We start from the raw sequence: 22684 nt of genomic DNA, 5'->3' as shown, positions 1-22684 counted from the left end.
ATTTGGGTGTTATTAAAACATTTTTCCTCCTGCAATTCTGAACAAAAGTTGTCAGGACCTAAAACCAAAATGGTTCCTTTTACCATTAAGAGTAAGGCCCCTGCTTAGAAGTTTTTATGGAGCAGTTTAATAATCTTTAGGTTGCTTTTTTAACATAATCGTTTTATGCTAACACAAACTAAAAGCCAATTGTTGTTTGATGTTTTGCAGGGACCTATCGTCCAACCGCCTGTCGTCTTTTCCTGTAACTGGGTTACATGGTTTAACTCACTTAAAATTAACAGGAAATCATGCCTTACAGAGCTTGATACCATCTGAAAACTTTCCAGAACTCAAGTGAGTTTGTCATTAAAACTAATAAGATACATTTGTGGTCATGTGAAATAATAGACGTGTTATAATGGTTTTCAAAATTTATGGGACTCTTTTGAATTGCATTTCATGCCTCAAGTCCCCCACCCCTGGGCCATTGTTAGGACAAGCCCTGGAGTGGGAGAATGTGTCTTCCTGACCACACTTCCTTCCTTTCTCAAAGATGCCTCCTGGAACCATAGAGTTCATGGAAAGAGTTTGAAAACCATTGATCCATGAGATATAAACTAGGACATGTAATTAAATAACATTATAACACAACTGTACTCCTATTGACATTCTTAAATTTGTTCTGCTTATATATATGTTCTAATAAAATGTACTAAATTAATATTTGTTTGAGGAAGTAATGCTTTTTAAAACCTTACACTTATTAGCGATAACGAAGTCCCTTGAAAGACTGTATATGTATGTAATATACATATATATATTCTCTATATATAGTAAACCACAGTATTTTTTACATACTTTAAAAACCATAGCCCCATAAGAGAGTTTAGGAAATAAAAGAGAGAAAAAGAGTCTACAAATACCCTTAAACAACGTTTTATGTTATTTCCTTCCAGATTTTGTTTCCAATGTATTTTTAATTGTTAGAATCACAGTACGTATACAAACTTATATCATGTTTTTGTCACGTAACATTATGTCATACCATAAGCACTTTTTAATGGTGCTACAGTTTTTCTAGCAGTCATTTTTTAATGTTTTTAATTATGGAAATTTTCAAACACAAAAGTAGAGAAAATAATATATCCATCACTCAACCTCAGCAACTGTTAACATCTCATGGCAATAATTTTTAATAACTGTTGTTATTGTAAATAGCACTGTAATCAACACCTTTATGCACATAGTTAAAATTGTAGAGGACTTATTAAGGCTAAAATCCATGGGCAGAATTATTGAGTGAAAGATATGCACTATATTTAACAATCTATTTCTTTAAGTGTGTGTTTTTGTTTGGTTTTGTTCATTCAAAGGGTTATAGAAATGCCTTATGCATATCAGTGCTGTGCATTTGGAGTGTGTGAGAATGTCTATAAAATTTCTAATCAATGGAATAAAGGCGACAACAGCAGTGAAGATGACCTTCATAAGAAAGATGCTGGAATGTTTCAAGTTCAAGGTGAGACCTGCTATGTCACTGTAATGGAATTGTGTCTGAAAGGGGCTTAAAAAGTCATCAGGGAGATCATTTGAACTCCAGACAAGTCCCTGTGTAATCACCCCAGCAAGCCGAGAACCAATCCCACTTTTTAAAGATTCTTAGAGAAAGAGAAATCTCCTGCAGGATTCATTCTAAAACGTTGTCTTTTCTGTAAGAGAATTCTTAATACTTATATTTATAATTAGATCCCTTTAGCATATATTGTCCTCAGGGGTAAATATTAATATTGATTATCAATATTTTCATAAACTTTTAAGGGGGCCTTATCCCTGTGGATACCTTTTTCAAACATGCTTCTGAGCTTTTGTCTCCAGAAAGTAAATTCTATTTTTATTCTTATATCCCTGGGGGTTGTGGAGGATATAGACATTTTAGATGCCTCCATATTTCAACAGACGGGCTTAAGAATCCAACTTCTTATCCAACTAATCCTAAAACATTCTCCCCTCCTACCCCCCACAGGGCTATCTGTTAGGAAAGTGAAATGAGATCATGTCTGTAAAGCACTTGGCTTTCCTTGAATAGACGACAATACACCTCAAACCACACCTGTGGTAACGAGGAGGCGCTCTGGGCAGCCCCCACTTTCCTTTCCCTGCCAACCTTGCAAGTTTGCACAGAGTCTAAACAGAGTGGCTTTTCTTCCTTTGGGTGTTAATGATTTGTTGATTCCCAAGCAAGTATAATTCAGTCTGTCTGCAGACTAGCTTTCCTTCCTGCATACAAATCTGATTAAGGAGCTGATATTATGGCTGCTGGCTTTTTTGTTTTAGGCTACAGCATGTGTCTTGCTCTTGTTCTTGCTTTTAATGTTGCTTTTCCTGCCTCACCCACCCTAATTTCTACTATATTTATTCACCCCCCCCCCAAAAAAAAAATAGTGTCTACTATGTGCCAGGCTCTGTTCTAGGCCCTAGAGGCACACCGTGAACAAGAGAGACAAGGTTCTTCATGAAGTTTATTTTCAAGGACAGTGATTCTCAACCCTGGGCCATATATTGGAATCACACAGAAGCTTTTAAAAAACACTGATGCCCAAACCCCACACCAGACCAATTAAATCAGCATCTTGGGGAAGGTGTGTTAGATCACAAAACTCCTAATTCATGGGTAGCTAATCCAAGTACCAAGCAGTTACTTGATTTGTCCTCTGTTAAGCAGAATTCCCCAGAAAGATTGAAACTTACTAATTCTCCCTGATGTGCTCAGAAAACACAGCCCAGAATGTTTGTACTATAGCCATCTAAGTATTAGAAGATTGGATTAAGTGGTCCTTCCACTGAATGGAGAGGCCCACGCTCTCTCTCTAATTTAAGTCAGTGCAATGTGGGGCCACTGTGAGCTCCAGGGAACAAGAACAGAATGAGAGAGTTTCAATATTATGACAGGGAATCCAGGGTTACTATTCCTTGTCCCCAGTTCTGCTGGAATACTGTGTCATATAGTAGCTTAAGTAGAACATCTCAAAGCAACTTTATAATAGACTTGCAAGAAAGCCCAGGAAGAAGTGAGATGTCTGACCTTCAGTCCCCTTTGTGGCATTTCATGTCTCCAGAGCAATCCAGGACTCTCCTCCCTGGGAGTTGGTCCCCGACAAGAGAGACAGAACTAATCATTCCAGAACTTCTCATTCCTGCAGATGAGCGTGATCTTGAAGATTTCCTGCTTGACTTTGAGGAGGACCTGAAAGCCCTTCATTCAGTGCAATGCTCACCCTCCCCAGGTGAGCAAGGCATCAGAACCGCCTCAGCAGCAGTACCCACTCTTAACTCTGAGGCCATCAGTGACATTTGGCTACACTCCAAGGCAAACTCTGTGCCACCTTTGCAGCTCATCAATATCTCACCCCATGGGGACCTTTAAAATACAAATGTTCGTTCCCTGGAGCTGGTCTCCACCCATAAATAGGATTTTTGTAGGAGACTTTTGATTCAGATTAATGGAAATTAAAGAACAAATTTTGTAGTTAGAAGTATATGTAATTTTTAAAATAATATTAGTAATTGAGTCTGAACTGGTATGCAACAGCCTTGCTTCATGCAATCACTGGTTTTTGACAGTGATTTCTTATGTCTTCTCTAAATAGCTATTTGGTTAAAGCAAATAATAGTTTTAGAGATAAGTAAAAAAATGTCTCTAAATACTATTTACTTAATTGTTTGTCCCAGTCTCTGAAATAGGATAGACCCGTTGAAAAAAAAAAGGCAGCTGGGGAGGGTAGATATTTTATTTTCAACAATTTGATGGTTCCTTGCTCCTAAACATCAAATGTCAATCTCAGCCTAAAACAACATTCTCATGAAATGCACCTTCACATGACTCATACGTCCTCTTCTAACACCACAGAGTATTTCCCTAGGATTCTCCTTCCCTGTTTACAGAACCTTTTTGAAGCATTCTGGAAAACTATCATAAAAAGGCCAGGAGATCTGGCTTGTTCCCCGGCCCCCACAATGCTGTATTTGGGGGACCTGAATCCAGTGATTTAAACTCCCCGGCTCCATTTCTCCGGGTATAGCTTGAAAACCTAGGCAGCCAGTATGCTCACCTTTACATTAAATAGTGGTTAAATAAAGTAGAGTGTGCCGTGAGGGAACTGTGTGTTACCATGGCTGCTACTGGCCTCTATCTCTGGGGTGTCCCAATAAGAGAAACAAAAAGGTAATTTGGCAAAAGTTGTGAACCCTAATTTGATACCCAGTCTTTTTCTTCCTTGGACTTCTAGGCCCTTTCAAACTCTGTGAATACCTGTTCAGTAGCTGGCTGATCCGAATTGGAGTGTGGACCATAGCAGTTGTGGCACTTACCTGTAATGCCTTGGTGACCTCAACAGTGTTCAGAGCCCCTGTGTACATTTCCTCAGTAAAACTGTTGATCGGGCTAATAGCCGTGGTGGACATGCTCATGGGGGTGTCCAGTGCTGTGCTGGCAGGCGTGGATGCCTTTACTTTTGGCAGCTTTGCGCAGCACGGGGCGTGGTGGGAGCAGGGGGTCGGCTGCCAGGTCGTCGGGTTTTTGTGCATTTTTGCTTCGGAATCCTCGGTTTTCTTGCTTACCCTGGCAGCCCTAGAGCGTGGGTTCTCTGTGCAATGCTCTGCAAAATTCGAAACGAGAACTCCTTTTTCCAGTCTGAACGCCATCATCGTGCTGTGCGCGGCGCTGGCCGCGACCATCGCCACGGTGCCCCTGCTGGGCGGCAGTGAGTACAGCGCCTCCCCGCTCTGCCTGCCGCTGCCCTTCGGGGAGCCCAGCGCCACGGGCTACATGGTGGCCCTCGTCTTGCTCAATTCCCTTTGCTTCCTCGTGATGACCATTGCCTACACCAGGCTCTACTGTAATTTGGAAAAGGGAGACCTGGAGAACATTTGGGACTGTTCGATGGTGAAGCACGTTGCTCTGTTGCTCTTCACCAACTGTATCCTTTACTGCCCGGTGGCTTTCTTGTCCTTCTCCTCTTTACTGAACCTCACATTCATCAGCCCTGACGTAATTAAGTTTATCCTTCTGGTGATTGTCCCCCTTCCTGCGTGTCTCAATCCCCTTCTCTACATCCTCTTCAATCCCCATTTTAAGGAGGATCTGGGGGGCCTGGGAAAGCAAACCCATTTCTGGACAAGATCGAAACACGCAAGCCTGATGTCTGTTAACTCTGATGATGTTGAGAAACAGTCCTGTGACTCAACTCAAGCCTTGGTAACCTTCACCAGTGCCAGCATAGCCTACGACCTGCCTTCCAATTCCGAGTCACCACCAGCTTATCCAATGAGCGAAAGCTGTCATCTTTCGTCGGTGGCATTTGTCCCATGTCTCTAATTAATATGTGAGAGAAAAAGTTTTCAAAAATTGGAAACCCAAAAATGTGAGGTTGAGTACATCAGAGCAGGAACTAAAAAGAGCTGAGTTGAAACTTGATTTAAAAAAAAAAAAAAAAGACCTCTCAGTGTCCAAAAGCTGATACTTATTGATACTAGAGAGTGAAAAATAAGTCTAAATGCTGCTTATATAATTTGCTCAGCTATGATAGATCAGTCACAGTATTCAGGTGAGCCCCCCCAAAAATCATATATATATTTAAAAAACAGATTTAAATGTTCAAAAAATTCTCCATGATTTCTATTGAATTCTTTTTCAACTCACTTGCTTACAAAAGGTGTTTTAAACCAGAAAACCCCTTAAGATATGGTTGGAGATATTAGGAAAATAAGAATTTTTACATGGCCTACATTACTAAGTAATGGTTGTGACCAATAGGATTTCATTTTAATGACAATGCGGAGATGTTTTAGTACTGCTTCACCTTCCCTCAAGAAAGGATCCTTCCAGGTCACCAGCCCCCTGTGAATGGATAACATAAGGCACTATTAATTCATTCACTTTCACATCATTTTCAGAGATGCTAGATTTTATGTGCCAGCACTAGACAGTTCCACCCTCAGTGGAGTAAAACTGCTTACAAATATTTTGAAAGGAAAATGAACTTAAGTTCTTAAATTGCCATGAAGGCAATCATGTACAGATGAGGTTTGCTTGTCTAATTCATTTTTAACTCCTTGGCGCCCAGAGATCAGAAGAAGACTCCATTGCCGGCAATGGACATACTTAGAAAAGATGGTAAGCAACCCGAGATGTTTTTCCCCCTGGGTGAGTGCACATTTTTCACTGGAGGGTTTATCACTTGATTCAAACTGATGTGCATCATAAGGTAATAATCACATGCAGACACAACATAAATTAAGTCCAGGGACATAACTTCTCACATGTATCTCTGGTAGCTTTAGCAACGATGTCTGAAACCACTTTTGACTCAACAGAAACTTGGGAACATATTATCCTGTTTATTTAGTTTGGTTTTAGCTATGTTATCTTTGGATCAACCCACTTGGTGTCAAGAACAGAATTTGCTCATTCCATATTTAATACATGTGTTAGGTATTATAAGAGGAAAAATTATTAAATACTAAAGGTCGAAGGATTAATTCATAACTTCTATTATACTACATTAGCTTCAATACATCCAAACCAAAAGACTGTTAGGTAGATTTATTTTTATATAAGCATGTTTATTTTGATCAGAAGTTTTAACTTGAAATTGAAAAAAATACATTTTTGAGGTGTTTTATAAGATGTGTAAATATAGAACTGTATTTATTACTACAGTAAAGATTCAGTAATACTAAGGACCATGATAATAAACCATGTACAGTGGCATATTCTTCCATATATATTGTGTTTCTCTGCCCATTTTCTTTAAATTCATTAACTATGTAATATATGTAAATGTATATAGTACTTGTAAATAGACTCCAAACTTGCTTTTCTATTGGGTACAAAATAAAAGAAATTTGTAATAAAATGTGTGACTATAAAACAAAATATTTTCAGGTGTTTTATTGAGCCCATAGGCAAATACATGGTCTCCTAAATGTTTTTGATTTTTAATGTTTAAGTACATTTGCTATCTAAGTATTTGCACTTCAGTATTTTAAGTATTTTGGACTTGTCTTAAGAAGTAAATATTTCACAAGAACAAAAAATATCTTTACCAACTCCTGGATTATTTTAACTATGACTGATAAGCTATTTTGTCATGACAAATGACCTGGTGAAGTTCATTGTCCCCAGTGATAGTTTGGACTTAATAGCCAGAATCTACTTCTCTTGCAATATAAGACGAAAAAAACACAATTAGAAAGAAATATATAGATAACAAATGAATCCTAAAATAATTCAATATGAACATGAGTTTTCTATAAATTCTTCCTTGAAAGAAAACATATGTATGACCATGTCAAGGCCAAAAGATAAGTACATGTGATTCTCGGGGCACAAAGAAATACACTATTCCCCTTTAGTGCCCAGCACCCAAAACATAGGAAATGAAATGATTTTTCTAAACACCAAGTGCCAGACTTTCCCAGGGTCGATGATGATTCCTGCTCTGCCAGTACAAGCTGTACAATGAAACCATCAAGCCGGAGCTGGAGCCTCAGCATCACTGTTAAGATGAACCCATAGCGCCTGAGCCCCTCCAGGGTCCCTGGCACTGAGTTTCCCACCCATCCATCAGATACCGTCACATGCTTCAACCTAACCTCCTTACAGGCATCCAGTGGGATCCTCTTCTGCAGTCTACGCTTTGTTTGTCTTCAGTTGAAACAAGGGCCATAAGATAACCTCACTCCTGTTAATCTCATACCTCTTAGCCGAGGCAGCTGATACGAAAGTTGCCTCTGGAGCAATGGATCTCGGTCTCTTTCCTCAACATACTTGCTTTTGGGTGCCCAAAGTTAGGAACGTCCTGGCAGCCCACTCCTTTCTCTTCCACTCAAAAAAGCACAAGTCAGTGGTGTGATTTTTTTAAAGGAAAAAAACCCCACTCTGATTTATGTCTTTAAAAATCCATAAGCTTTATTACCTTATTGGCAAAACCTAGTCACAATACACATCACACCAAACACTGCTCCGTTAAGTGTCTGATAAATACTCTCCACTATAATACTGTAAATCAGAATGACTGGAATCACATCCACCAATAAATAAACCCACAGTGAGACGGAGAAGATTTAATAAAGTGTTGACAGGCTGAACAACAATGAAAACCAAAACAAAACAAAAGAACCTAAAATAGAGTAAATGGTTAGCAATTTTATGTTTTCAAAACAGAATCATTCATTCAACAAGCATCCTGTACTTCCTATGTGTTCTGTGCCTGGGGATAATAAAATTTGATCTGGAATTTGCATTTCAGTGGAGGAGAGAGAGACAATACGCAAATATAAAGAAGGAAATATATGACGGGAGCACGAATGAAGGAAATGAAGCGACATAGCTTGACAGGAGTGACTGGCACATCACTTTGCATGCAGAGCCCAAGGAAAATCTCTGGAAAGGCACCTTTTAAATTAAGATCTTACTCAAAGAGGAGCTACCTTTGCTTTAGTGTTCAGCCAATTACATAAATAAAACATTATTTTCAGTCCCTCCATTCATATGTAACCTACTACAAACTGTTTTGAGAGACATTTTAATATAAAAATATATTAGACGGCCATTATTACACAAAATGTTTTCTCACAACTGTTACTGGAGAAAATCATTCTTACATGAAATAGAAAACATCTTTTCATTTTGTTTTGGCCAAAGGTAGAAAGGCCAGGTAGTAAAAGGTAATAAAATTAGCAACCTTGTTGGCTTAGAACCAGAAAATCTCTAACATCTGAAAAAATAACAGTGTTTGCTTTTTGTTGTTGTTGTTAATCTTATCATTGCATTTAGTTCAGGGGCCCATTGGCCCGCAAGAGAATAAGCCCTAGATAAATAAATGGGGCCCTTTGTGATGATACAAACTCCATTCTACTCTTCAGCATTTGGAAGTTTTATTTTACAGTTTAACTATGTAGTTAAGAGGGTCTATGTTCTTCCAAGTCACTAAGAACTGACAACTTTCTCTCTCAGGTCAGAGGCCCTAAAATACACTGAGGTTATGGTAGGTTTTCCTTGCAAGTCAAGTGGTCAGGGGACTCTGTAACCACATCCCCATTTCAATATCCTCCCTATGAACATTTCTTAATATGTTGAACTCAGATTCTACACTGACTCATTCATTTCAAACACAAGTGTCAGCATGCTTGACCCTTGAAACCTATTGAATAGGATGATAAACTTTAGCTCCTTGGGTTCAGAAACGGGTAGAAAATACATGTGCTGAGCTGGAGGAGCGTTGTGGAATATTGTTCCCAGCTCTAGCCATATTAGGACATGACTTCCCATTCCAGTTAGGCTATATTAAGTGGGACCTTAAAAACACGCTGCTCTGTGAGGACAGTGAATCTAATGATATGGGCTTGGGAAGTGAGAGTTTGTCAAAGAATAACTGCAAAAACTGAGAATGTTCTACCTGGAGAAAAGGCTAAAGGAAAACATTTGAAATATTTGAACAATCGAAATTTATGAAGTGCTTTCTTTCATAGCAGGCCAAAGAGTAAAATGGTTAAGTCCGGGAATCTGCTGCCACACAGAACTGTGTTCCAGTCCTAGTCCTATGACTGTGCAGTAGTTGGGCAAGGTATTTAATTTTTCTCAGCCTCAACTTTCTCCTCAGTACAATGGGAATAATACCAGCCTCATAGGATTAAGAGTATTAATAACTCAGTGTGTATAAAATTCTTATTAGCACATAGAACATAGTAAATATTTAATAAATGATTACTGTATTTGTCTCCTTTCCCAACAACCCTGTGACATGAGCAAAGCAGGACTTGCCATTTTGCAGTTGAAGAGACAGTGAGAGTGGTGACTCCCTAAGGTCAAAGATGAGGAGCTAGTATTAAAAACTTTCATTTTTATTTAATAGCACTTGAAAGGCAGTCATAGAGTAAGCTGAATTACTCTTTCAGAGAACGAGAACCAGCTAGTGAGTAACTTGGGGAGACAGCGTTGGGTTTAATCTAAGTAAGATTCATTTATCAGATGTCTTGGATACCAAAGAAAATCCATTATATTGAATAAGTTAGATCAAATAATGGCTAACTTTTCAATTCTCAATGTCTTAGATGAATTGTGTTAGTTTTCTTTTTTTTTTTAATAAATTTATTTATTTATTGGCTGAGTTGGGTCTTCGTTGCTGTGCACGGGCTTTCTCTAGTTGTGGAGAATGGGGACTACTCTTCGTTGTGGTGCGAGGGCTTCTCATTGTGGTGACTTCTCATGTTGTGGAGCACAGGCTCTAGGTGCGTGGGCTTCAGTAGTTGTGGCACATGGGCTCAGAAGTTGTGGCTTGCAGGCTCTAGAGCGCAGGCTCTGTAGTTGTGGTGCAGTTGCTCCGCGGCATGTGGGATCTTCCCTGGACCAGGGCTAGGAACGGTGTCCCCTGCATTGGCAGGCGGATTCTTAACCACTGCGCCACTAGGGAAGTCCCTGGTGGAGTCTTTAGAGTTTTCTGTACATTAAACCATGTCCTCCACAAATAGTGACTTCTTCCCTTCCAATCTGGATGAATTTTCTTTCTTTCTGTTGCTTAGTTGCTCTGGCTAGGACTTCTACTGCTAAGTTAAATAAAAGTGGTAAGAGTGGACATCTTTGTATTGTTCCTAATCTTAGAGGAAAAGCTTTCAGCTTTTCACTGCTGAGTGAGATGGAGATATATATATATACACATATACACACACACACACACATATGTATATATACATATATAATTTTTTTATCTAAAATTTGAAACTACGTTTTTAACTCCCTTTTTGTTCTCAAATAGGAAATTTGGACAAAGAGAATGGCAGGGCTCTAGGTCATACAGTCCTATGTCTGAGTGCCAGTGCTACTACTTATCAGCTGGATTGACATATTACTTAATTCTGGGTGGGCATATTCTTTAATATAGTGTAGGCATATTACTTAGTTCCCCTAAACAGCCATCTTCTCGTCTATAAAATGGAGATAATAATAGCATCCATCTCATAGCTTACCTTGAGGAATTATTAACGTGCAGTTGAAGAGTTTTAATGTGCAAAGTGCTTAATACTTCATAAGTACTCAATACACATCTGGCTATTGTTTGGGAAAGCCCAGTAAAGGGAACCTCCTTTCCTTGCCTTCGTTCTGAACGTGTGGAAAAACCAGGACAAACGGTAAGGCAGCTGAAGGTCTAACATCCCCTTTATTACTGGAAAGTTGATAAAAGACAGCAGGGCTTTCATCTGCAGGCAAGTAGGCATCCTAATACTTAACCTGAGAATTAAGCAGACTCATCCACTGAGTCACAGAGAACACTGGACCACCGCGAACCTTCCCACAGAGGGGTGTGTTTCTGTGAAATAACAGCACAGAAGAAGAAAACTGGATGTAACCTCCTTGAGGGCACTAACAGAGGGAAGAAGACTGAGTTCTTCTTCTAAATTCTAATAAGCTATGTCACTTATCCTCCCTTACAGGAAAAGTCAGTAAAAGGACGGAACACTGCCAGGACTGTTACTCTAATAGACTTCCCTCCATATGGAAGGAAACATCAGGAGGGGAATATGATCCCCTCACTCCCAACCTTCACTGTATTGTATTCTTTTAACTTAATCCATTAGGCTTAACCAGTAGCACTGTGTTCAACCAGAAGAGTTGCTCTCCCCTTAGAGGAGGATATCAGCTGTGTATCCGGGCTGTTTTAGTCCCACCTTCACAAAGTTGCTCCCCTATAACATCAATAGTCCCTGGAGGTATCTTCCTGGGTCCACTGGGGGCAAGAGATTTGATCTCCAGAAGGCTTTGTGATACCATATTCTCCAAAAGACAGTCTTTTTTCAGCTTTCGAATGCCCCAGACTGGATTAAGCCCAATGAGGAGTGAGTAAAAACTTACACTCCTCTGTGGATACAGCTTCTATAAACCTTAGTAATCTGCCAAAGCCAAAATACTTCATAGCTGAAGGCTCAACCTCATATTGGATTTGAAGGGTTCCAATAAATAGCATCCTTTTTCCCAGCCTGAGTTCTACAGAAGTGACAAATAAGAAAAAATAAGGTAAATATGGATCAATCTGTCACATTTTCTAATAATAAATTTAACAGTGCAGAATGTGGCCGAGATATCTCAGCAGGTGAGCTTTCTTGAGTTAGCCACACTGCTTTCCCAGACGTGCTCAGCACTCTATGACCACAGCCTCTCCACGTGGAGGCCAGGCTTTCTCTAGTTACTCCGTGGTGCAGTAGACCTGATGGCTTCTGTGGACAGCTTAGTTCCAAATTTAAAGAAAGGGTGTGGGGGCAGCACGGGTTACTCAAGCAGACCAGATATCTCTCCCAAACTCATCAATAGTTTCTAGCACTCTTACTCCCCGGGGAGGAGTGAGTGAGTGGGCGGAGAGGCCAGGATAGTGACAGTAACGGAGCTCTCTCTACTGAGGAGGAAGTATCAAGACTGAGGAATATGTTTGTATTGCTAATAGCTATTTCTTTATTGCTAAATATGTTAAGTGGATGCATGTCTGGAAAAGCCAGCTCATAACAATAGTTAACCTTTATTGGAGTCTTGATCATGCCAGGTAGTGTTAGGTGTTCTTACGTACAATACCTGATTTAATTAGGAGACAGTCCTATGAGATCAGTCTTGTTATTATCTCCACTTTGTAGACGAGGAAGCTGTAGCACAAAGGTTTGATTAAACAAAGGTCTGACCACTTGCCTGGTGAATAGTGAGGCTGGGTCTCAGAGACACTTGTTTGAACAGTCATACTGGTGATTTTCAAAGTGTGGTCCCCAGGAACTTGTTAGCAATTCACATTCTCAGACCTCCCTTTAGATCTACTGAATCAGAAACTCTGGAGTGGAGCCCCGTAATGTGGTTTAACTGGCCCTGCAGGTGATTCTAATGCAGGCTCAAGTTTGGAATCACTGCACTCTACTGCCCACAGGAGCTGCCTTAAAGGGGAATTGAGCTCTCACTCCTGTGCAAGGGAGAACAGGAAACAAAAGATAAAGAAAAGTAGCTACCCTGAGTATAGAGGGAAAGGGAGTCATGAAGGAGCAAATTTATTTCAAATTAAAGAAAAATGAATGAAAATGTTGGCTAAAGCATTGACTAGGAGAAATATTTGTAGAACTCTGTAAACATTTCCATCCTTTGTTTACTTTGTCTACAAAGAATTTGTGTAGCACACATTTAGATTAATTTAATTATTTGGTAAACATGCACTGAGTGGTTACTTTGAAGAAGAGTATAACATAGTGATTAAGCATTCAGATTCTGAAGCCAGGTGGCCTAGATTCAAATTCTGGCTCTAACCTGTAATCGTTGTCTGACCTTGAGCAAATTTCTTTACTTTTCTTCAGAGTGCTTGTCTATAAAATGGGACTAATAAAACCCCCACAGTATACTGTACCTGCCAACAAATTTCATTTTCCAATTAAATGTAAAAATCAAGGGTAAAGGGGCATGGAGGTATATTAATTACATGAAAGGTTTTATTTTTGTCGGAGGGATTTGCAGTTCATGTATATCTGATACTTATCTGATTACCTTCTCAAATTTTAAATCTTCATTCCACAGTAGAAAAAGATCTTGCCTGACATTTTGGTCAAAACCTGCTAACCATTGAGAGGTTTATTGGAAGCAACAATAAAGAAGTGGTCTACAAGAAAAGAAAGAAAAGAAGAAACAACAAAAACAAAAAACCCTTGTACTTTCTACCCAAGTCTTCTGTGTTAGCAAGAGCAGAATTGGCCCTCTGGAATATAGAGTGGCCTTTGATCTGGAGTAGACCAAATGTCATTGTTTCTGACTAACTTTATTTTCCAGTAGAAAAGTGTGAATTCTTGATATGATGTTTTGTTATAGTAATTACAAAAAGATTGTGTAGTTGATTTTGCCTGCTACAATCTCTGGAATATTCAGTTTTCCCTCTGAATACGTTTGTAATGAGGAAGAAAATAAATTTATTTATTTATTTATTTATTTATTTTTGCTGCGCTGCACAGTGTGCAGGATATTAGATCCCTAGTTGAACCCAAATCCCCTGCAGTGGAAGTGCAGAGTCTTAATCACTGGACTGCCAGGGAAGTTCCTAAATATTTTTATATATGAACTGGAGGTATCTATTCTAGCCAAAATTCCATGGAGATGGGCAACAGTAGCTCTTCTATACAATTTTTTTCAATTTTAATAGTTCATATAGACAATGGCATATAAAGTGGGTTGGGTTCATCGTATGCCTGGTTCAGTATGAGAGATTGCATACAGATGCCCAAAGCTGACTAAGGAGCAGATGGCATCACCTGAAGCAGAGGATGAAGCCTCATTTCAAAGGGAAATGGTACCAAAGTAATGGAAGCTTATTTCACTGTCTGTAGGCCTGTTGATAAGAGGAGTTGCAAAATTTTTCCCAACATTTGGTTATATTCATCATTCATTGTGGCCAACCTTTGATGTAGGAGGCTTAGTATGCTGGCAAGTATGGCCTGTTTAGAGGAGTCGGTTTGACTATTTCAAGTAAAACATCTCTTCCCCACTTTTGATGTAATTGTGAATTAAAGAACTGCTTAAAGTGTTCTGCATCCCATTTTTTTTGGAATATAAAAGCAACCTCAACTGGATAGGTGTTCTTTGTTTCCATATTCCCCTCGTTTCCCCACGAATCAGGACTAAAATCCATTTCTGCTTGGATCAGTAGCTCTTGAAGTTTAAACATGGGTATGAGATCTGCAAGTCATTCATTGTCTCAATTCCCTCCTCTCCACAGAGACTGAAGACACTCCCAGCCCTGCAAGCTGCACCTGAAGTAGCCAGGCTCCAAGATGGCCTATCAATGACCTCCACCTGCTGATATTCACACCCTTGTATAATCCTCTCCCATATTGTGCCAAGACTGGTCTGTGACGGTGTGTCATTTCCATTGTTACGTTGTAAAAGACTGCAACTTGCATTTATAGTGGCCCCTCTCTATCTCTTTCCGTCTCTCTGTCTCTGTGTCTCCCCCCTGGCTCACTCACTCTGGGAAAGCCTGCTGCCATTCCATGAAGCCCCTCATGCAGTCTATGGAGACATACATGTGGTGAGAAACTGAGGCCTGCAAACAACTATGTGAGCAAGCTTGAAAGTAGATCCTTCAGCCCTAGTTAAGCCTCAGATGACTGACTGCAGCCCTAGTCAATGGCTTGATACAGCTTCTTAAGAAATTCTGAGCCAAACCACCCAGCTAAGCCATTCCTGGATTCCTGACGCACAGAGACTGTGATAGAATAGTTTGTTGCTTCATGCTGCTTAGTTTTGGGGTCATGTACAGTAATACCTAACTAACCCAACTCTCCTGTGAACGAACAAGGAGTTATCATTCACTTAAATTTCAAGACCACTTAAAGATTTAAAACTTGGGAAGCCAGAACTATTCCTTAGCATCAGTTTTAGTGTAAAGAACACTGATGAAGGTGTAGATCAATGGTTGCTGCTACATTTCTGTGCCTGGTAGGCACACACCTCATAATGAGACAGAGCCTGAAGAAAGCTATGCAACTCGTAGCCACTGTATTCCCAATATTTAAATAAATGTTCCAGTGATTTGGGACCACATTCCTGCATTCCTTTGTAGTTCAAACAATGAAACCCATGCATTTTTTTCTCTAGCCTAGACAAGTGCTTCCCACATTTTAATGTGCAAAAAATCATTCAGGGATCTTATTAAGACACAGATTCCAATTCAGTGGGTCTGGAGTGGGGTCTGAGATTCTGCATGTCTAACAAGCTTCCAGATGTTCCTGATGCTATAGATCTAGAATCATGCTGAGGAGAAAAGGCCTAGATCATTGCAATCTCTTCAGTACATTCCCCACAGTAGGGAATTTCCAGCTTTTTAAAAAGCCATAGTTTCCTTTCATCTCTTTGCAAGTGCTGTCCCCATCTAACAGCACCCTTTTGTTCTCAAACATTCACTGGAACTTTATTTTGCCAAATAAATATAGGTCCAAACTAGCTTGATAGTTCTATATATACCATAACTAATTTGATTACTCCATTTTCTTTGTCCCAACTTGTTCTTCAGGTCTTATTTACTCTCAGGAATTTAATCAAGTAATTAGACCCACCAACCCACAAGCCTTCTCTTGTTATACCGAAATGCTGCTCTAACCCACGTTTCTGAGGCTTCTTCCCTCAAACTGCTTCTATAATCTCACATCTGCTATGGAAGGCTAATGCTATTGAGTAGTTAGTGTTCCGGGCAGTGGTCTAAGCCCTTAACCTATATGATCATATTATCCTCACAACCCCAAGTAAGATATATAAATGCTAGTTTTAATCTCCTCTTACAGAAGAAATGTTGGCTTAGAGGAGTGAAATTTCCCAAGTTTATGTAGCCAAGGGTTGAACCCAAATTAAAGACACCTTAAGCATTATTGCTATAGTTGTCTCTGAAGTTTGTCTTCTCAGCCCCACGCCCTACATATCTAAATATACAACTCTCTCACTGTCCATTCTTCCATACCTCTCAAGTTCAACATAAAGTTACTACGAAAGTCACTTAATTCATGTAGCTCTAAGAACATGCTCCATTTTCTGTCTTTGATGCCTTTTTTTTTAAGATTTATTTTATTATTTATTTATTTTAATTTTTTTATTTTTGGCTGCATTGGGTCTTCATTGCTGCGCATGGGCTTTCTCTAGTTGTGGCGAGTGGGGGCTACTCTTCGTTGTGCTGCGAGGGTTTCTCATTGCGATGGCTTCTCTTGTTGAGGGGCATGGGCTCTAGGCGTGAGGGCTTCAATAGTTGCAGCTCATGGCCTCAGTAGTTGTGGTACACGGGCTTAGTTGCTCTGCAGCATGTAGGATCTTCCTGGACCAGGGATCGAACCTGTGTCCCATGCATTGGCAGGCGGATTCTTAACAACTGCGCCACCAGGGAAGCCCTCTGTTCTTTAGTGTCTTAATCACTGTTGCAACTTATGTCTTCAGGTATTAGGTCCACAAATGTTTAACTGAATTTGGTTAACCTATTGTGTTGTCAGAAGACAATTCTACCGAATCTCAGAAGCTCAATTTAAAAAAAGGTTTGTGGGGTAGGTGGAAGTAGTTGGTAAGAATAAAAAATTTTAAATACCTGAAAAATCCAGGGGTATCTGATTTCAGACACAGTGAACCCTGCTAGCACTAGATTATATCTCTTTCCTCATCTCCGCTCTGCTTGCCTCCTGGGCCTCAATCCTGGTGGGCTTTCTCAGTGCTATGGTGAGGTAGTTCCAGGCTGCCACAGTTCCAGACTTACGTTCTACTAGTTTAGTAACAACAAAACAACACCAAACAAAAAGAGCCTCCGTCTCAATAATTCCCTCAAAGGTCCCAGGATTCCTTCTCAGTGAACCAACTTAAGTCACTTTAGAGGTTTTAGGTTTCCAATTAAGGGCATGCACTCAGAAGTCACCTTCCTGGGTTTGTCATTTACTACCTTTGGGTCTCAGCTGAGTTACTTAACCTCTTGTGACTCAGTTTATCATCTATAAAATGAGGATTTTAACAATATCTTGGGACCTCCCTGGTGGTCCAGTGGTAAAGAACCCGTCCTGCAATGCAAAGGACGAACATTCGATCCCTGGTGGGGGCACTGGGATCCCACATGCAGCAGGATAGCTAAGCCTGAGAGCCACAACTGCTGAGCCCACGCACCTCAACCAGAGAGCCCACGCACCCTGGAGCCATGCGTCACAACTAGAGAAGAGAAAACCCGCACACCACAACTAGAGAGAAGCCCACGCGCTGCAGCGAAGACCCGACACAGCCATAAATAAATAAGTATAAAAAAGCAGTACTTCACAGGGCTGATACAAGAATTTAAATAGGTTAATAAACCTCAAGCACGTAGAACAGTGTCTGATATAGACTAAGGCCTCAACTAAGGGTTAGTTATTAAATGCCAATCCCTGAACCTACTTTGATAAGCTAAATCTGGGAAATGTGCTTTCTGCTTTCCTATTCCAAAGATTTATAGGGTAGGATTATAAAACTAGAAGGGATTTTAGTAGTTCACCATTAAAGAGTTTTATTTGGAGATCAGAGCAAACTAGGTTCAAGCCACTAACCTCATTCTATAGTCTGTTTAATTTGATGGTGGTGTGGCAGAGATGTTTAGCTGTCCCCAAATATGTATTTCGGACTTCATCCTTGAATTTTTGCTGTCCACATAGCCACCTAAATAAAGACTACATTCCCCAGTCTCCCTTGTAGTGGCCAAACATCTGAAGAATGGCACAAAAGCAGAGATTGGTTATATTTAACTTCTCCTCTTGAGAGAGGAGGTTTGTCTTTCTCATTTTTCTTTCCTGCTAAATGAATGTGACCAAAGGCCTGGGACTAGGAAAGCCATCTTGAATCATCAGGACCACCACACTGCTGTGTGCAATTCAGAAAAAGGCCCACCCTCACCATAGAACTTGGGGCCAGGTAGATCCTATGTGTGAATTAGACAAAGGCCCTCCTTCCTCCAGACCAACAACCAGTGCCCTAGGATGCTTGATAAGCTATCTAATCATGGGCTTAATTTCAGCCCCTATTTCAGCCTTTTGACCATGTGCAGGACATGACCAGCAGAACCACATGTGGCAGCTTTCTTAGGGATGGAAATCACACGGGACAGGGCAACGAGACAGAAGGAGCCTAGGCCCTCTATCACCAGTGAGTGCCACATGGGTCAGCCCCGGTCCACCCACCTGGATTTTCACTTAAGAGACAAACTTCTATCTTATTTAAGCCACTGCTATTTTCTTTCTTTTCTGGTCTTTTTTTTTCTTTTTGTATTTATACTCAATTTTAAAATTTGTTTTTAATTTTTTGTGTAATTATTTTTTAATAGTTCATTTACAATGTTGTGTTAGTTTCAGGTGTATAACAGTGATTCAGTTAAATATATATACATATATAAATTCCTTTCCAGATTCTTTTCCCTTATAGGTTATTACAAAATATTGAGTATAGTTCCCTATGTTAAGTAAGTTCTTGTTGGTTATCTAAGCGACTGCTATTTTCATTTGCCAGTCCTAACACAGGAGGCTCACTTACAACATACTGGAACCCTGGAATGTACTCTTGGCTATTTCTACTCAGACTCTCCCCCACCCCACCCCCACCCCCACATCACAGTAATTCACCAACAAAAGTCAATGCTACCAATTACCTCCTGCTCTACGCTCTGTGATTTTTATATCTTTCCACCACTAGGACCAGAACTCCCACCAGATTTGGCCTCATTACAATAAAAAGCAAAATCACAGTTAAAAAGAAAATAAGGCAATCCCCACTCTTAAAATTATGTTCCCGGAGGGTTGTCTTCCAGCCTGGGGATCATGCAAACTTTATGCAAGTTCTCTTACCTGATTAGGTCACTTTATTACTTCTGCCTGGAAGCATAAGTAAGCTTAAATTGGTCAGCACTGCCATGCCCTTCATAAGCAATTCCAATAAAAAGTGGAAAGTAGCTTGGATTACTGGCTACTCTTTGCACTTAAACGAGCAATGAATGCTTTCTAGACCCATCAACAAGTGAACACTGAGTCCTGAATTAAAGTGGCCTTTATCCTCCACTACACCATAAAAAGAGCCCACTCAACATGCTGAGAATCCTCAGAATTGAAAACTAGAATCACGTTGACTCCTCTGACTTAAAGTTAGGACCATCTGCTAATGGATTGTCTTACCTATTATTTTAGGCAGTAACACCAGCAACAAGCCACTGAATCCAGATGGCAGTGATCTCTTGTGTTTTTTAGAGACAGCAATTAACTCATGCTTGAGTATTGGTAGGGTCACATGCTCCAACTGATGATAATGAAATTATGTCCAAAAAAAGCAAACTGTTATTTTATAGCATCTCTTTGCCTTCAAAATTTTGGAAAATGATCCCAAACTCAAAATATTATTTTTTAAAGGTAATTTCTATTACATGATCTCTCAACACCCCTGAGGTAAGTACACACATTTGCCTAATTTGTATATGTAGAAACAAAGAGCAATGAAACAACTTGTCATGATTACACAGCTAGTTAGTGGTGGAGCTAAATCTAACAACCAGATCTTTTAGATATGTGCTTTTGTCATTACTCACATTGGTTCACACTCCTCTATTTCCTGAAACTATTTCTTTGTAGCTCCATTTCAACCAGCATAAAATGCCAAATCTATCCACAGGCAGAGGCTTCCTAGGCGGCACAGTGGTTGGGAATCCACCTGCCAATGCAGAGGACATAGGTTCGATCCCTACTCTAGGAAGATCCCACATGCCACAGAGCAACTAAGCCTGTGTGCCCCCCCCCCCCACCAAAAAAAGGTATCCACAGGCAGTCTCATGATTTTGACTGTATGATATGCCAAGCTGAGTGTTTGTTTTGGCCTCGGCAGTAGCTGTCCTGATTATCTCCATTAATGCAAACAGCTCACCAACTCGTCTATCACCCTTCCTAATTGGTTCAGCTCCCTTAGGCTGTTGGCTATCATTCTCTTTCATAAGGCTTACATCACTAGGTAAGAATATTTGCAGATTTAATTTGCTTGAAAGACCAAACAATATTCTAAACCCATCTTTGATTTTGGCTAAATTGACCAAGTAAAGGACAAATGCAGTATATTCTCGTTTAGAACAGCTGTGCAAATAGCTTTCACGTTTGGATTCAGAGTTTTACTTAATTCATTGAATATGGCCTCGAAGAGTCATATTTGTTTCTGTTTTGGGTGGCCTGCAAAACTTATTAAACAGTCTTGCATAAAAGCAAAATAGTCATTATTCTATGTGGTATTTGTGATACAACTGACACGTATTCTTAACTCTATTCACTTTCTTCCATGCTGTACATTGTGTCTTTAAACTGGAGAAAATTCAGATCCACCAGCACTCGCCATAAAGTCACATCACTTAAGACCAATCAAATTGGCCTCAAATATTTCAGATCTCCTGCTTTCCTGCTGAAACCAGGAAGCAGATATTTCTTCCAAGCTCACACAAAATTTTTTGCTCCCCAAGTGAATTATTTTATTCCTGGCGTTACTGAGTTTCACATCAATTGAAACATTTCTGGAATTGGGCTAAAATATGTCATTTGGAAAAATCAGTTTAAAGCATTGAAGACTGGGCCATCTCCAGGTTGTTCTTCTACATAAATAGGAAAATAACCACGATTCATAACAGTCACAGGATATACCTTAGAGCCTTCACTGGGAATGGAACAGGGCTCTCTGCAAGTGGTAGATACCAGTAAATGTTCAGTCATGTCTACCAAACTGTCAGTTGTGCATGAATTAGTACAAAGCCAGAGAAGCTTTTTAGGGAGTTTTTAAAAATCCACTGGTTTCTAAACAGTGCAAATCATCCTACAACATTCAGGTGTAAGTGCCGCATAATTTTTGAAAACACTATTACTGGTCTCAATTTTTCCTCCTCCTATTTTATGACTTAGCCAATAATCCACTTCCATCTGGGGAGACTTTCCCAACCTCCAACTCCAAATTTGGAGCCCCCCTTGGAAATGCTTTCTTGACATATACTCTTCTGTTCTTAGACCCAGGGACCTCTATTCATCCTTGTATTGAGAGTGACACAATGCTCAAATTGATTCTGGAATGAAAAAACGCCTGACTCTCCACTGTGGGGCCTCTGAAAACATGTTGTTGGGTCCTGCTTGTGAAGGTCACTAAATGAAAACTAGAGACCAATTTGATAGCCATTTTACTATCTATGAAAGACAGACACAGCTTTCTATTATCTACCTCAAAGATGTCAGAGAGAAAAAAAAATGAGAAACTCTTTTCACATTTATTGCAGATATCTCAATCAAGTAGTATTCAAAAAGTATCCCATAACTCTTACTGAGGAAGGCTATGTGAGTGGTGGTGGAAGATGGGAATGAGAGCAGGGTGGCTCTTAGGTGGCTGTTAACTGGCCCCTGAAATAGTGAACACACAACTGAAGAACACTTGCAGAAGGTGAGGGGATTTTTTGGTTGTATATGGAATAGAGCCCTAAAAATATAAAAGAAAAAAACCACACTTTTTCAGCTCAGCTCTATGACCTACATTAAGAAGTATCATGGCTTGGAAAGATGGTGACCCAACTGTGAAACTGTGAAGGACAAAAAAGAATATAAAAAATGTTCCTGGGGGCGAAAGGGAAGCTGAGACTAAGTGAGAGAGTAGCATTGACATATATACACTACCAAAGGTAAAAGAGATAGCTACTGGGAAGTCGCTGCATAACATAGGGAGATCAACTCAATGATGGGTGATGACTTAAAGGGCTGGGATAGAGAGGGTGGGAGGGAGTCGCGGGAGGGAGGGGATATTATGTATAAATACAATGGATTCACTTCGGTGTACCTCAAAAACTGGCACAACAGTGTAAAGCAATTATACTCCAAAAAAGAGCTTAAAAAAAAAGTTCCTTAGAAGCCTACCTTTTCTTAAAAACTCTTGTTCCAAAATGCTCTGTATAATTACTGTTAATTTGTACTGAGGGGCAATGATACATTTGCAGGCATAATCCCCAAACCTGCAAGGTCACTAAAATCGTATTTCCCCATTCTTCCCTCACACCAATGTTAACAGAGAGATTTGAAAACAGACTGAAGGAAATTATGACTTATCTGTGAACACATGACAGCTTTAAGCAAGAATATTGGCCCTGCTTTGTAT

The 22684-nt window shown here is 39.9% G+C and overlaps 1 protein-coding gene across 1 annotated transcript in view; it reads left to right on the top strand.

The window, feature by feature from the left end:
• LGR5 (leucine rich repeat containing G protein-coupled receptor 5) overlaps positions 1–5436 on the top strand; it is a 118884-nt gene extending 113448 nt beyond the window's left edge. Inside the window, exons 15-18 of the mRNA XM_057741853.1 lie at positions 211–336; positions 1356–1501; positions 3183–3266; positions 4269–5436. Of these exons, the coding sequence (XP_057597836.1) occupies positions 211–336; positions 1356–1501; positions 3183–3266; positions 4269–5356 (1444 nt within the window). The 3' untranslated portion in view covers positions 5357–5436. The remainder of the gene's footprint in view (positions 1–210; positions 337–1355; positions 1502–3182; positions 3267–4268) is intronic.
• Positions 5437–22684: the final 17248 nt, after the last annotated feature.

This window comes from Hippopotamus amphibius, chromosome 7 (assembly GCF_030028045.1).
Source record: "Hippopotamus amphibius kiboko isolate mHipAmp2 chromosome 7, mHipAmp2.hap2, whole genome shotgun sequence".
Lineage (NCBI taxonomy): Eukaryota > Metazoa > Chordata > Mammalia > Artiodactyla > Hippopotamidae > Hippopotamus > Hippopotamus amphibius.
Note: the sequence above shows the minus strand (reverse complement) of the source record. Positions and strands in the feature narration are given on the sequence as shown.